This window comes from Phalacrocorax carbo, chromosome 3 (assembly GCF_963921805.1).
Source record: "Phalacrocorax carbo chromosome 3, bPhaCar2.1, whole genome shotgun sequence".
NCBI classification, from domain to species: domain Eukaryota; kingdom Metazoa; phylum Chordata; class Aves; order Suliformes; family Phalacrocoracidae; genus Phalacrocorax; species Phalacrocorax carbo.
Window position 1 is genome coordinate 79,238,978 of NC_087515.1, and position 13,015 is coordinate 79,251,992.

Consider the following 13,015-nt stretch of genomic DNA (forward strand, 5'->3'; position numbering starts at 1 on the left):
AAGATCAGTGCTAGTGAGTGTGGGATATTTGAAAGGTTGTTCTAATACTTGTTTCTAATGCACGTTGCTACTGTGGTTACAATGATCAAATTCAAAACGTGAAATGCCTGATTTCTAACTTGTCTTACGTGCGGTCCTCTGTGAGAAGCAAACGTTAATGCAAATATCGACTAAGGAAGCAAATGTCTGTTAATCTTGGTATTCCTAAATGTTGTTTGTGTGGTTTTTTTTAAAAACAAACAAAAGACTTTATCTTATTGTAGCACAGGATTGTACACAGTCCTGGTAATCTACTTAAAATTCAGTCTTGGAATACCTTCCCATATTTTGGCAAGCAACCCTTTTCTGCCTGTAGTCCTCATTTGTCACACAACTGTACTCAGACATGGTGTGGAGGATAAAACAATGCAAGTGCCTCCCTATTTAGCTCAGTATTACCATTATGTAAAATATATCTGTAAAACTGGTGAATAATAAAACTGCCTTCTCAGAGCAGGAATAAATAAAATTTCTACACTGGGATATAATTCTGTTCCTTCCCAACCTGGGACATTCTTCAGTTCATAGATTGGATATATAAACTCCTCAGTGGCTTTCCTGTGGTTTTTATGTTTGATGTTTTAGTTAAAATAATCATTGCTGTTCTTTTATTTTCCTTTACCTTCTATTTTAAAAAAAATTAAATGCATGATTGTTAACATGGAATTGAAATTGAGTTGTTAATCATATGAAAGTCAGGAGAATCAAAGTTATGATTCCCAGAACAAATATAACAGGGTCCCTTTGGTCATGTGTGGTATTTCATGTTTCTGAAGTTTTATGCTTTAATATATAGTGCACGATATTACAGAGTTATGGTTCCCACAGCAGCTATAACTTTGAATTTTTTAACTTTCATGCAATTAAAATTTCAAACTCGGTGTTGCTGTTTTATAGTTTGCTGAATTACCAGCCCTTATCCTGGCAGTATATTTGAGGTTATAAAAGACTTTATTTAATAATACTTTGAAATTACTTTTTGTTAAAAATTCTGGAACTTTTATGCTTTTATTTAGACGTAGCAGAAACAATGTGTCGTGGAGAAAAAAGGCTTTAAAGAAGTTAATAAATGTGTTGCTTTTCTTTTACACTAGTTTTGGATGATGAAGACAGCAACAATATTACAGTAGGTTCTCTTGTCACTGTTCTGGTCACACTGACAAGACAGACCATGGCAGTAAGTATTCTTAATACTTGTTCTTTCAGAGTAACTGCAAGTTTATGCTAATAAACGGGCATTTTTTCTTTGCAAGCTAACATAGTGTTTTGTAAATATAACTGTAAAATTAAGATTTGAAATTGAGAACTCGTGCTCTTAATCCTCCCTTATGTTTTTGTTTCTGAATGAGAAAATTTTCCTGGAATCAAACCAAAGTTCAGCCTGACCCACTGCAGTTGTCTAGGGAACAGTAAAAGAATATGGCAAGTGATACTGCCCTGAGGTTTGTAAATAACAGGAAAAGAGACATTCAGAAACTTAGTTCTTGAACTAGAATAAAGTATTCACTCAAGTCCTTAGGACAGTGTTTGATTTCACTTTATGTGGGCTCATAATGTTTCAGATCTCTTGGGTGTTTTAGACAGTTTTTTATGAAAGAAACTCAGTCCAACAGAACGCAGGAAGTACATAATTTAACATCAAGGAGGTACACCAGTGCCACATGGAGGAAGTGGACTGCTGAATGGGTATCAGTGTGGCATAACCAAAATATTACTACACCCTAGTAGTTAAACTTCTGGCTTGTGCTTATTTTTTAGCTTAAAATGTAGTAATGACCTTTGAACAAAAAACTTAATGCACAGAAAGCAAACAAACTTTTACGTAACAAAGCCTACAGTGTCAGTTTTTGCATCTGTACTATTCAGATAATTGTCTTGGTAAACAAAGTCTGAATTAGCCTCTAAGGTAAGGCATACAAGCGTGAGTGTTACAGTTAAGGATCAGACTAGCCATTGAAGCCAGTTCAGCAGGAAGCAGTCTGTATGTCCAAGTATCATGTTAGCGCTATGGAATTTCAGAATGCATCACCTCGATAACTGAGGATGCAATAGGTAGAAAGTAAAAGCACTGTATCACTATGCTGGATCTTAAAAATGAAGGAAGCTGAAAATTGTGAGCATGTTGAACTATACTTAGGAATTAATTAAAATGTCTGACAGCATATAGAAAACTCACTTAAGATGTTTTCTATGTGAACTCCACTAGGCAGTCTGGCATTGAGATACGTTACCTAAAAACTAGAGCTAGCCTTTTATACATGATGCTGGTTTTTTTGTGGTGGTATCTCATATTTGCCATCTTTATACAGGACAGCTCCCTATGACTGAATTTTTTTAAAAAATGGTATATAGTGTGTTTTGAAGAAAGAAATGCATGAGAAAATTCCATTTGCATAGAGATGTTCTAGTCTACATAATACTAACATTGTGTTTTGTCCTAACGTTTCATATTTCTGGTTTGATTTGTTGTCCTGTGTCCCTGAGTAGCAGTGCAGCTGTTGAAGTTTTTAATGCTCTGGCAACCGGAGCAGAATTTGCATTTTACTACAGCTTGCTTTTCTGATACAGGATTTCTATGCTTTATAAAACAAGTAGAGTCTTTGGACCAAGATGACATGTTGTTAGTAAATTTCTTTCTAATGCTAGTGATGGAAAAATCCTAGACCAAATGTTCAAAATAGTGTTTAATTTTGATCTGTTACTCCCCTGTTGTGTTTGTTACTGATAAAAGAATTTGCCATAATGAGTAAAACCTTAAGACCTGATTAAGATTATTTAGTTTAAGTTCAAATAAAAAATAATAAATTGCTTTTTGGTACAGAGAGGCATTAATAGTTTTCACATCTTTCTCTAACTAGGAAGTGTTTGAAAAGGAACAGTCTATATGTGCAGCAGAAGAGCAACCAACAGAAGATGGGGTAAGTGAATAATGAATGTTCCTCTTGGTGGCTAAAGAGAACTTCCTTTCAGATCTTGAGTTGCTTCTCAAGCATTGCCACCCTGCCCTGAGAAATGCCTACTGAAGTGTCTCTTGAGCTATGCTTTCTAACTTTGGTTCTCAGCTTAAAATGCTCGAGGAACAGTGAATGCCTCAAATTCAATAAACAGAATATTTTAAATATTGCTTTCTTACAGCAAGGAGATGTCAACAAAGTTAAGAGCAAAGGATGGCAGCAAAAGAATAAAGGAACCAAGAAAGCTTCAAAATCAAAGAAAAAGAAGCCATTGAAAAAGAAACCTGTACCACCTTCATTGCAGCCACCGAAACAGCAGAAGCAAAAACAAGCTAATGGGGTAGCTCATAGATTCACTGATATTTTAATATTTTGTTCAGCTTATCACTACTAATCTGATGGGTTTTTTGGTATCTGTTACATTTCATTCTATGCTTCTTGTAAAGTGTATCTCCTAAAGTAGCATTTTTTATTTTGCATTTAAAAATTACTGGTAAAATAATCAGGGAATGACCACATTAATGTTTCCAGTGGCCTGCTTAAACTTGTGCCCTACTACTTTAGAAGTCTGGCTTCATAGTCCCTTCTTACAAATTCTTGTTATGCTGCCTTCTGGGAGGTGAATTGTTCTGTACCTTCTACTTCTCCTTTAAAGGAAAAAACTGAAATGAGACCTTCTGGTAAATTAAGTAGCTTCATTACCTTTATGCTCCCACTGCATGGTGTTTTCTCCACCTCATGAGCTATGTTGTAGGTACTTTCTTATGTTCTCTCTAATTTTCTTACGACTTTTTGAAATGTGACCCCAGAATTGAATACTCTTTTCTCCTATTTGTGCTGCGGGTGACATATAGAGAAGGAAAATTGCTCCCCCTGTTCCTCTTAGCACATGATCAGGTGAAAAGGATTAATCTTTGCTGTAGACATACTCTGTGACACAAGAAGAGCGTAGATCAAAACAGGAAATAAGGGCTATGACCTTAAAACTGGTGCCGTGAATGCTGCACGCTACAATAATGCAGACAAACTAAGAGGTGTTTGGTGGTTGTTTTTTTTTCTTTCCCATTAGGAAGTAGTTGCGAAGGAAGAGGAGGAGGAGGTCTCTGATAAAGGAAGTGAATCTGAAGAAGAAGAAACAAACAGGGACTCTCAAAGTGAAAAAGATGATGGAAGTGACAGAGACTCTGACAGAGAACAAGATGAGAAGCAAAACAAAGATGATGAAGCTGTAAGCCTTACTTTTTTCTTGAAGGGTAATGTTGCCTCTGGGGTTGAGAGAAAATGCATTTTAATCCTCTAGCATCCCCTCAGGCTAGGCAACACTAGCATGGAGGAGTAATACCAATTTTCCGGAGGTTTTCAGCCCTCATTCCTGCGTAAGAGCTTTGTCATTGCAAGTCTGTTTCAGAGCAGTGAAGAGTCTTTGCAGCATAGGCAGAAAACGTAAAACTGACATGAGAAAAATAGCTGAACTTCAGGGAGAGATGGTAATGTTTCTTTCAGCTTAATTTGATTAGTAGCTCCTGCAGGTTTCATGAGATAAACTCTGCTTTGAACTTTGTTCTTTACATGCAGTGGCTGTTGCATATTGCACAATGCATGCTATAAGCGTGCAGTAGTTGAATGAACTTGTACATGTGCTTACTAAACTCCAGTAACTTAATCATTAAGTTAGTAATTTGAAATTGTAGTTGAGAATAAGGCATTGTGGTGGTAGATGATTTCTGCACCACAGGTCTTACAGTGGAAAAATGGAGAGTGACAGCTGGAAGTCACGTACAGGCTAAGAATAAGCTTCTAACGGGAAAAGAATTATCAAGCTTGTAATGAGGACTCTTACGGCTCAGGTAGTGAGCGTTTAGAGGCAGTGCTGTGAAGGTGATTTTTGAAGAATGTGTGTAAGCCCTGCAGAACTGTATTTTGGGTTTTTGATGTTTTTAAATTTACATGAATGGTCTCTTTAGTTTTACTGTTGCTTGATTTTTTTTTTTTCCTTTTAATCATACTGTGTAACTTAATCTCTGCATGCCTTTCACTTTTATGTGTAGTGTAGCACAAGAACTTGTCACATGTATTACTTCCATGGGCTAAAATTTCTTTTTTTAAATGCAAAAGATGCCCAGTGCACAGTAACTCTTTAAACTTGTCTTTGACAGGAGTGGCAAGAATTACAGCAAAGTATACAGAGAAAGGAACGAGCCCTTCTTGAAACGAAGTCAAAGATAACGCATCCTGTTTACAGTCTTTTTTTTCCTGAGGTCAGTAACAGAAAACATTAGTTGTGAAACATGAGAATGAATATAATACTAATTAATTGCTCTTCTAAGATTTTTACTGTAAAGACTGGGCTTTTGAGTCTAATACTTGAAGATTGCTAATCTTAATTTAAAGAAAAGTCTTAATTTATAAAATCCTCTTAAACTCCTTCAGATATTTTTCTAAAAACTTGTAATGTATTATTATTTCTATCCAGTTCCCAGAGACTTGCTAACTTGTTTAGAATTTAAGGTTCCTTTTTGATGGCAATAACGGTAAAGGTTTTTTTCTGCTCATCTGCTGCATATAGATAAGGCTTCATTCTGAATCTTTCAGGTATATAAGGATCTAGTTGTGGTCCTTTTCCTTTTTTTGCTATGAATCGTGCAAGCACAGCAGTGGCTCTAATACAGAGTTGAGGGTAGAGTACTACTTGGTCTTTATCTAACTGCAAGCGCCTGTGAGCAGGGAAGGTCCTGACCCCTCCTGTGTTAACAGTAAAGACAGGAGAGTTTGGGGGTCATTTGGATCAGCAGATTGTTTTGGCGTGCTACTTGACTTCAAGTCTCAATGCAACAGCATGGTGGCGACGCAGCGTGCAGCTGTGGAGGATGGAGGGGGTTGGCAAAGCTGTCTTTCTACCACAGCGTAGTCTGGAAGTGGCGGAAGCCAATTGTGGCACAATCTTTCCTACAGAGTTTGAAAATACAAGATCAGGTGTGGATGGGTATCAGAGAAACGGATATATTTGAGAGCACTGACGCAGTATAGTAGATAGGCTGAAGTGTCTACTGCAGCCTTTGGTGGTGAAAGTATGCTCTGATACACCAGTTGTTATTACACAAGCGGCTAAGCACTCAATAGGTGTCTGAAAACTCATTACAGCAATGAAACCTTGGAAAAGACAGGATTTTTCAAAGCATGGGGTTTCTGTTCTGAGCAAGTAAGTTAGGTCTTTGGGAGGCAACCAGATTGCAACCAGGAGGAAGGAGTATTTGGCCACACTTTATTTCCAAGCCAGTGGTTCAGAGGGTTTTATTTGCTTCCCTGCTGTCTGACTAGGGAATTAATCCAGGATCTCTTCTCTCTCATCACACGCTATCTCCATTAATGGAGAGGCAAGATGCAAGACTTACGCTTCCTCCTGTGGTTTAAAGGAGACAAGTGAGACAGGAGAACAGGAAAACATGAGAAAAAAGGAAGATACTGTGTATATTTGCACTCTTTTCAGTTCCCAAGGCTCTTTATGTCTACAAGCTGTATGGCTTGTTGCATGTGCAACACATAACTCTGTTGTCCCCATGCTTGTGATCATACCGTTCCCGCTGTTTTTACGCGGTTCTGCCATCATTAGAAAGCAAAATGTGGGAAGCAAGACCTGTTGCTAAGGAGCCAGACAAGATACACAAATAAACCAAAGAAATTGTTTTCCTGAAGGCCTTAGCCGAGAGTTGTGTGGCCTCATGACATCTAGCTTTGTAATGGCTGATCTTAATGCTGTATTTTCCGGAGATCTTTGGTACCCTTCCAACTCTCAATACAGCTTCCAGCAGTACACCAGCATAACAGAAAAAGGTGTACTGGCATTCTGCTCCTCTGGCTGCCTTAGATCATGTCAAATATGCAGCAGACTCTTAATATCTTCTTGCTGCGAAGACAGCTGGCTTTGGTCATCAGTCTAAGCTCAAACAGTGAGTGTGTGCTATGCCCAGTGCCACGGGGATGCTAACAACTCGTATTTCTTTTTTACTGCACTTGAGGGCTCCATCGGAGACTTCGCTTATACTTTGTACAAAGCTTCTTAAGCTTCAACTGTGTGTAACCAAGCTGCTAATGGGTTTTGTGATAAAACCTAAATACAGTACTATGCTAAAAAAAAAAAAATAAACAAGGGCTGAACTGAATACTTGAACTTGAAAGATATACACGTATTATCTCAAGGTACTGCAGTTGTAAATTTTCCAGCCTCTCTTCACTGATTTCCTGAAAGTTGAATGCAGCTGTACTTAGTGCTGTAGCTGCAGTTGGACCATGTTCAGATAGTTGATTTGCAACGTCTGAAGAACAAAATCCATTGTACTCTGAGTGTTGTGTTTGTTTTTTTTTTTATCGGTGTAGAGTTTGTGTATTGTGGTCATGGCCAGTTCAGAGACGCAGAGTTAAGGATGAAATGCTGTAGTTGTGTGAATCTCTATTTACAGAATTTACAGATGTTTAAGTGTAACTGGGCCTAATATTGTTCTCACGAGGTAGCCTTAACACTGTTTATTGTAAGTTTTAGGGCAGTTGATTACTCTGCCAAAGATGCATCTTTAATCTGTGCAGGTTCCCGAATAATTATCTTCTGCATCCATGGATCCTGAAACTGCACAGATTGTAGTTTTGACATTTTTAGGTAGAAACTGGCCCTGGTGTTCCAATTTCATGAACATACTGGTTCTCTGGCATGCCAAACCTTGCACCCATCTGTTAAAGGGCATTTTGCCCGCTTGCCTGTTAGCTTGCCAGATTCTCACAGGCATAAACTTTAAATTCCACTCAATAAGAGAGAGGAAAACGACACTCCTGCACAGTTGTCCTTTCTATAAAAAAAAAAAAAAAAAGCAGTGGCCCTTTGGGGTCAGGAGCTTTACTTCCAAAGAGTTTATAGATTCCTTTGAGCGTTAGATCAGTGAATGTTTTTTGTTCTGGTATGTATTTTTCTCCCTTGGCTGTTCTTTTTACCAGTTTTTGTGAAAATCCAGTTGACAGTTTTGATCTTTGTTCTAAAAAAAATAATATTCCTTGCCATTGAGAGTGATGGAAACATACACAATGTATAGTAAGTCAGCACAGTGTTCTGGTAATATCAAAAATAACATATTGATACAAGTGCAGATGCTTTTTATTATGGTCAGAGTCCTTACAGGCCCAAAATGGTGAGTAGCCATTTCTGTAATGGATCTAGCTTCTATAGTTCTTGTTCATCTGTCCTATTTATACTGTTTATCCTTCTATTCCTAGAGGCCCCTTGGCTAGGAAATAAACACTTCATAAGACTGCGTAAGATGATTCTTTGCTACAGCTGTCAAGCAGATTGACAATATATTTATTGTTGAAACTTACAAATAAAATAACTTATGCCTCGTAATCACACGGGACAGTTTTTCGTAAAGAAAATCCCTTGGAAAAAAGGACGACTTATAGTTCTACAAATTGTGGTTTTAAATAGTATATGAATAGGTTTTTGTCCTATTCTCAGTGCTTGTTGTTCTAAATATGTGAAGGAATGCTGTTGCTTTACTGCGGTGCAGTTGCTTTTACTTTTATACGCTGTAAAATGGGCATTAACATATTGAGTTAATTTTACACTCCTCTGCCCTGGGACTCAACATGCTAATCAGGGTGTTTTGGTTGCTGGCGTGAGCGCCTTGCTGTTGTAAATCTATAGTTTGCTAGTTGAATATTTCAGTGAGACGGTGATAATTATTACTAGCATTAACAATTAGTCACTTCAAAAGAGAAAAGGAGTTTATTTAGCTTTTTTCAACCTGCATTATTTAAGTTTCAGATCACCAGGCACTGGCTTCTGAAGTGTTAAAAAGTCACACCAAAACTACTGAACTTTTGACTCTTTCAGTAGAGACAAATTCCTCAAATTCTACATATTGCCAGCATTTGCTTCCCACCTGTGGAATTTGGAGGGGTCTCAGTGGTGGTGTTGAAGTCCACTGTATAGTTTCATTCAGTCCTTCTAAAGCTGTTAAATTTAAAATGAAATCAAATAAAACAACTGCTTTCATGTGACACTGAAGCAACTACCTGATCATTGTTGGTGTAAATACATAAAAATTGGCCTCCTGGTTTGGAGCTTGACTTGTGACTGTCATAAAATGGCAGGGTTCCAGTCTGTTATAAACATGATCAGTTACCAGACTGTCAGGGGTGGGTACAAATTGTTTTGAAGCATAGTTCAACAGTCTAAGATTGGGGTTGTCTAAAAGGTGTGGCTTTCCCCCCCTTTTTTTTCCCCTATGGGTAAGATTATGCTGTTATGACTATTACCTATAAATATGAAGTAGTCTTTCCCCCCCTCACTTTCTTAAAGAAAAGACTTAAGGAAATGAAGGAACAGAAACTGTTTGCAGTACTAAACTAACTTCTTTGCAATACAAAGGTTTCAGCTTCTGTTAAAACGAAGTGGATTTTCCCTAAAATGTGTGTCAGAGGGTTAACCAAAAAGGAATAGTGGTTAAATGAAGAACAGTTGATGCTGAAGGTCTGTAGTCTTTTGAGTTTGAGAATGATTGTGTCTGTGCTGCTGAACTGCACCACAGTCTTAAAAATCTGACTCCAGTTGAGGGATAAACTATTTTTGTATGGTGTTGCTGTCTTTTATGAAGGACTGCACTCATTTGGTTTGGGAATTCTGCTTTAATGCCTGCAGCGGCAAGACCTTTGAGACCCATAGCTATTTTGAAAGCTGTGTGTGATAGACAGCAGTTGTTGGGTATCCTTTACAAATATCAACATTGCCTGCAGTTCACGCTTCCTCGAAGTGGAATCTCGGTATATCCAAATGCCAACTTTCAGCAGATTCCCACTTTTTGGAGGGGGCGAGAAGTGAGGCAAAGCATACTTTCCTGAAAAAGGTTGTTTACTGGGAAGAGTACTTTATCTGTCTTTGGCATACCTTGCTTTATGTGCTGACCTTTTTATCCAGGCTGGATTTCTGTTAAAGGACCTACGGTAGAATTATATTGTATGAAGTTGCTTGCTCAACCTCAGTAGACACAATTCTTCAGAACAGTTCCATGTCGCACATGGTACCTTAGGCTGAATATACAGAATGAAGCCTTTGGAGACCAAGAGATACTTTTGTGATAACCTGTTTGCTTTCAGTGTGCAGCATATACTATATATATATTCATACGCACCCAAGAGTTTTAAAAAAACCCCACCAAACACAAACCACCTACTTTCTATCTGCATAATAAGGAGCAGTGAATCATAATTACCTCTTATAAACTGTAGGGGCATCATTTTACGTGACTTCAATAATGCTTTGGGTTTGTTGTGTTTGTTTTTTTTTTATGAAAAGGAAAAACAAGAATGGTGGTGGCTATATATTGCAGACCGGAAGGACCAGAACCTAATATGTATGCCATATCATGTTTGTACACTAAAAGATAAAGAAGAGGTAAAGTATTTGAAGAATTTTCTTTTGGGGTATTACAAAACTTTACTGGAGTGTCTTATGGTATGCAAATAAATTTAGATTTTAAATTTTTCATGCTTATCTCTTAAGATGGAAAAAATGTTACTCTGATAAAAGTAAAGAGCCTTTTAAGTGTGAGAACTGGTAATGGAAAAAGAAAAAGTAATTTAACAAGACTTTAAAGTTTCTTTGCAGAATGGTTTTGTTTTTCCCTGATATCAAAAGCTGATGAAACCCAGTATTTGTACACAATGATCATTCTTAAAGTTAATCAAATGTGTGAGAAATACTAAGCATTCTTTTTCTGTAAAGCAGAGGCTGTGACAAATTAATTAGCCTCGGCTGATATGAACCTTTCTGAGACTGTAACCTTTGTGTTCTTTGCTTTTCTGAAAAATAGAGATTTGATGTATTTTGGTGTTTCAAACTAGATTTTATATTCAATTTCAAATAACAGTAGAGTTAAACTAATACTTTCATCAGATGAAATATTTTAACCTGTTTGGGTTTTTGAGATTTAGGAAGCATACAACAAGGTGAAATTTTGTACTTAATGTAAATTTACTTGGTCTAATTCAGAAAAAATGTGGCTTGATGGTTATTCAACTTTGATGGAAGGTACTGTGCTTGGGTATTCTGCCTCTTTTCTGCGGCTATCTTATTATTATGTAGAGGCTTTCAGAGAAGTGTCACTTGTAAGAAACTAAAGCTTTTTTAAAAAAAGTGTTATTCTGTAGTAGTATTTATTGCTCATTAGAGTGCTCAGGTACTTGTTCTAACGTGTCACTTCAAAGCACTGAGAACTTACGGCGTGAATTCTGTTTTGTAGGTAGAGCTGAAGTTCCCAGCACCAGGCAAGCCTGGTAATTATCAGTACACAGTTTATTTAAGATCGGATTCGTATATGGGATTGGACCAGACGAAACCATTGAAGGTGATGTTTAATTGTTACATATTTACGTTATGTTGCAAGCTGCTTCATATGGCAATTAAACCCCTCCCAAATCCTGTTACCTTTAAGAATTCAAGCTGTCCTAATTTTCACACAGTGTCAAGGAGGGACTGATAAGCGGTTTCTGCCTGATGCCAGTAGTGGCAATTTTATGATGGATTAAATGGGACTAAAGTTGGTGATGCTTTCCAGTGCCTGCATATTTCAATACACATTTTCTCACATACGTTCAGTTTCTGCAGTATGGTTGGCTCTGGCTTTATACCTTGAGGTCTGCCATGCCATTTCCCTGCGCTTAGTCCTAGATACATCCAGTTAATGAGAAAAATCTGGCATGCCTTATTTCTGGAAGCAGTTGTTGGTTTTGGTTTGGGTTTTGTTTTTTGGGTGTGGTTTTTTTTTTAAACTGTCAATTTAGTGGTGGTTTTCAGATTTGGGGTTTCTTCCCCCACACTGATGTGTATTGACTATAACCCTTTTTTCATGCCTTTCTTTTTTTCTTTTTCTTTGTCCAATTACAGCTGGAAGTTCATGAAGCAAAACCAGTGCCAGAAAATCATCCACAATGGGATACAGCAATAGAAGGTGATGAGGACCAGGAGGACAGCGAGGGCTTTGAAGACAGTTTTGAGGAGGAAGAGGAAGAGGATGATGATGATGATTAAACAATACTATTGATTGACTACAATATCTGCACACACTGCAAACTCTTGGTCTGACTGTGGAACTGTAAAATAACCAAGAAACACAGTACAGAAGCTTTGAGAAGGCTGAATTTAATTTTTCTTTACCAATTAAGAGTGCATTATGTAACTTCTCAGTGGAGGTAAAACAAATCTGTTGCCATTGATACACCTTGGGATATGCTTATGGCTCATTATAGCCTTCAAGTGCAGGATGGTGCATTTGTTTCAATTGAAAATAAAAGCTTTTTTATTATAAATGTCCGAAAGTGTGGGCTATGTATTGTCTGATCAGTTTAGGGTCCAATTTAAATAAAAGGTACTATTAGCTAGGAGCAAACTTTAAATCAATTTTTCTGCATTAGGAATTTATTTTAGAAAATGTTTTGGTATATTTGACATTACAGATCTCTGTTGATTGAAACAACATCTGCTCAACTTTCAAACTTGATTGGTTCTGTGGTATTCATTAAATATTTTGCTGTGATACTGCTCACATCATTCATAGCTTTAAAAATCTGTTGAATTTGGTCATTATAAATTGGCATCATACCCATTGCCGCATTCCATATATTTTGGAGGGCTGCTTTTTTAGGACTGTTGCCTTTTTATGCCCAAGATTATAATGGAAATCATAAACTTTCTTGACTCTGCCATAGCATACTTATTAATGGCTTAAAACATTTTTAAGCCTTTATTTCATCAGATCACCAGAAGATCTGAGTCTTTTGATAAACAAAATGTCTGAAAGCAATTTTGGGACCACGTGTTGAGTAGGTTGGTGGCTTTTGTGTCCTACCTTTATAAAAGGTACATGCTGAAAGCCGAAGTATATTCTCGGAATCTACCGATGCTGTTGGAAACATTTTAAGGGTAAAATACAACATGCAAAGAGGGCATGTTTTGTATCAGTTTTCAATTCCCATCAATAAAC

General features: G+C 37.3%; 1 protein-coding gene across 1 annotated transcript in view; it reads left to right on the forward strand.

Annotated features, from left to right (window-relative positions):
* Positions 1 to 12,341, forward strand: part of SEC63 (SEC63 homolog, protein translocation regulator) — a 61,379-nt gene extending 49,038 nt beyond the window's left edge. The window contains exons 14-21 of the mRNA XM_064447507.1: positions 1,134 to 1,216; positions 2,898 to 2,957; positions 3,175 to 3,333; positions 4,063 to 4,221; positions 5,150 to 5,251; positions 10,330 to 10,428; positions 11,276 to 11,380; positions 11,920 to 12,341. Of these exons, the coding sequence (XP_064303577.1) occupies positions 1,134 to 1,216; positions 2,898 to 2,957; positions 3,175 to 3,333; positions 4,063 to 4,221; positions 5,150 to 5,251; positions 10,330 to 10,428; positions 11,276 to 11,380; positions 11,920 to 12,063 (911 nt within the window). The 3' untranslated portion in view covers positions 12,064 to 12,341. The remainder of the gene's footprint in view (positions 1 to 1,133; positions 1,217 to 2,897; positions 2,958 to 3,174; positions 3,334 to 4,062; positions 4,222 to 5,149; positions 5,252 to 10,329; positions 10,429 to 11,275; positions 11,381 to 11,919) is intronic.
* Positions 12,342 to 13,015: the final 674 nt, after the last annotated feature.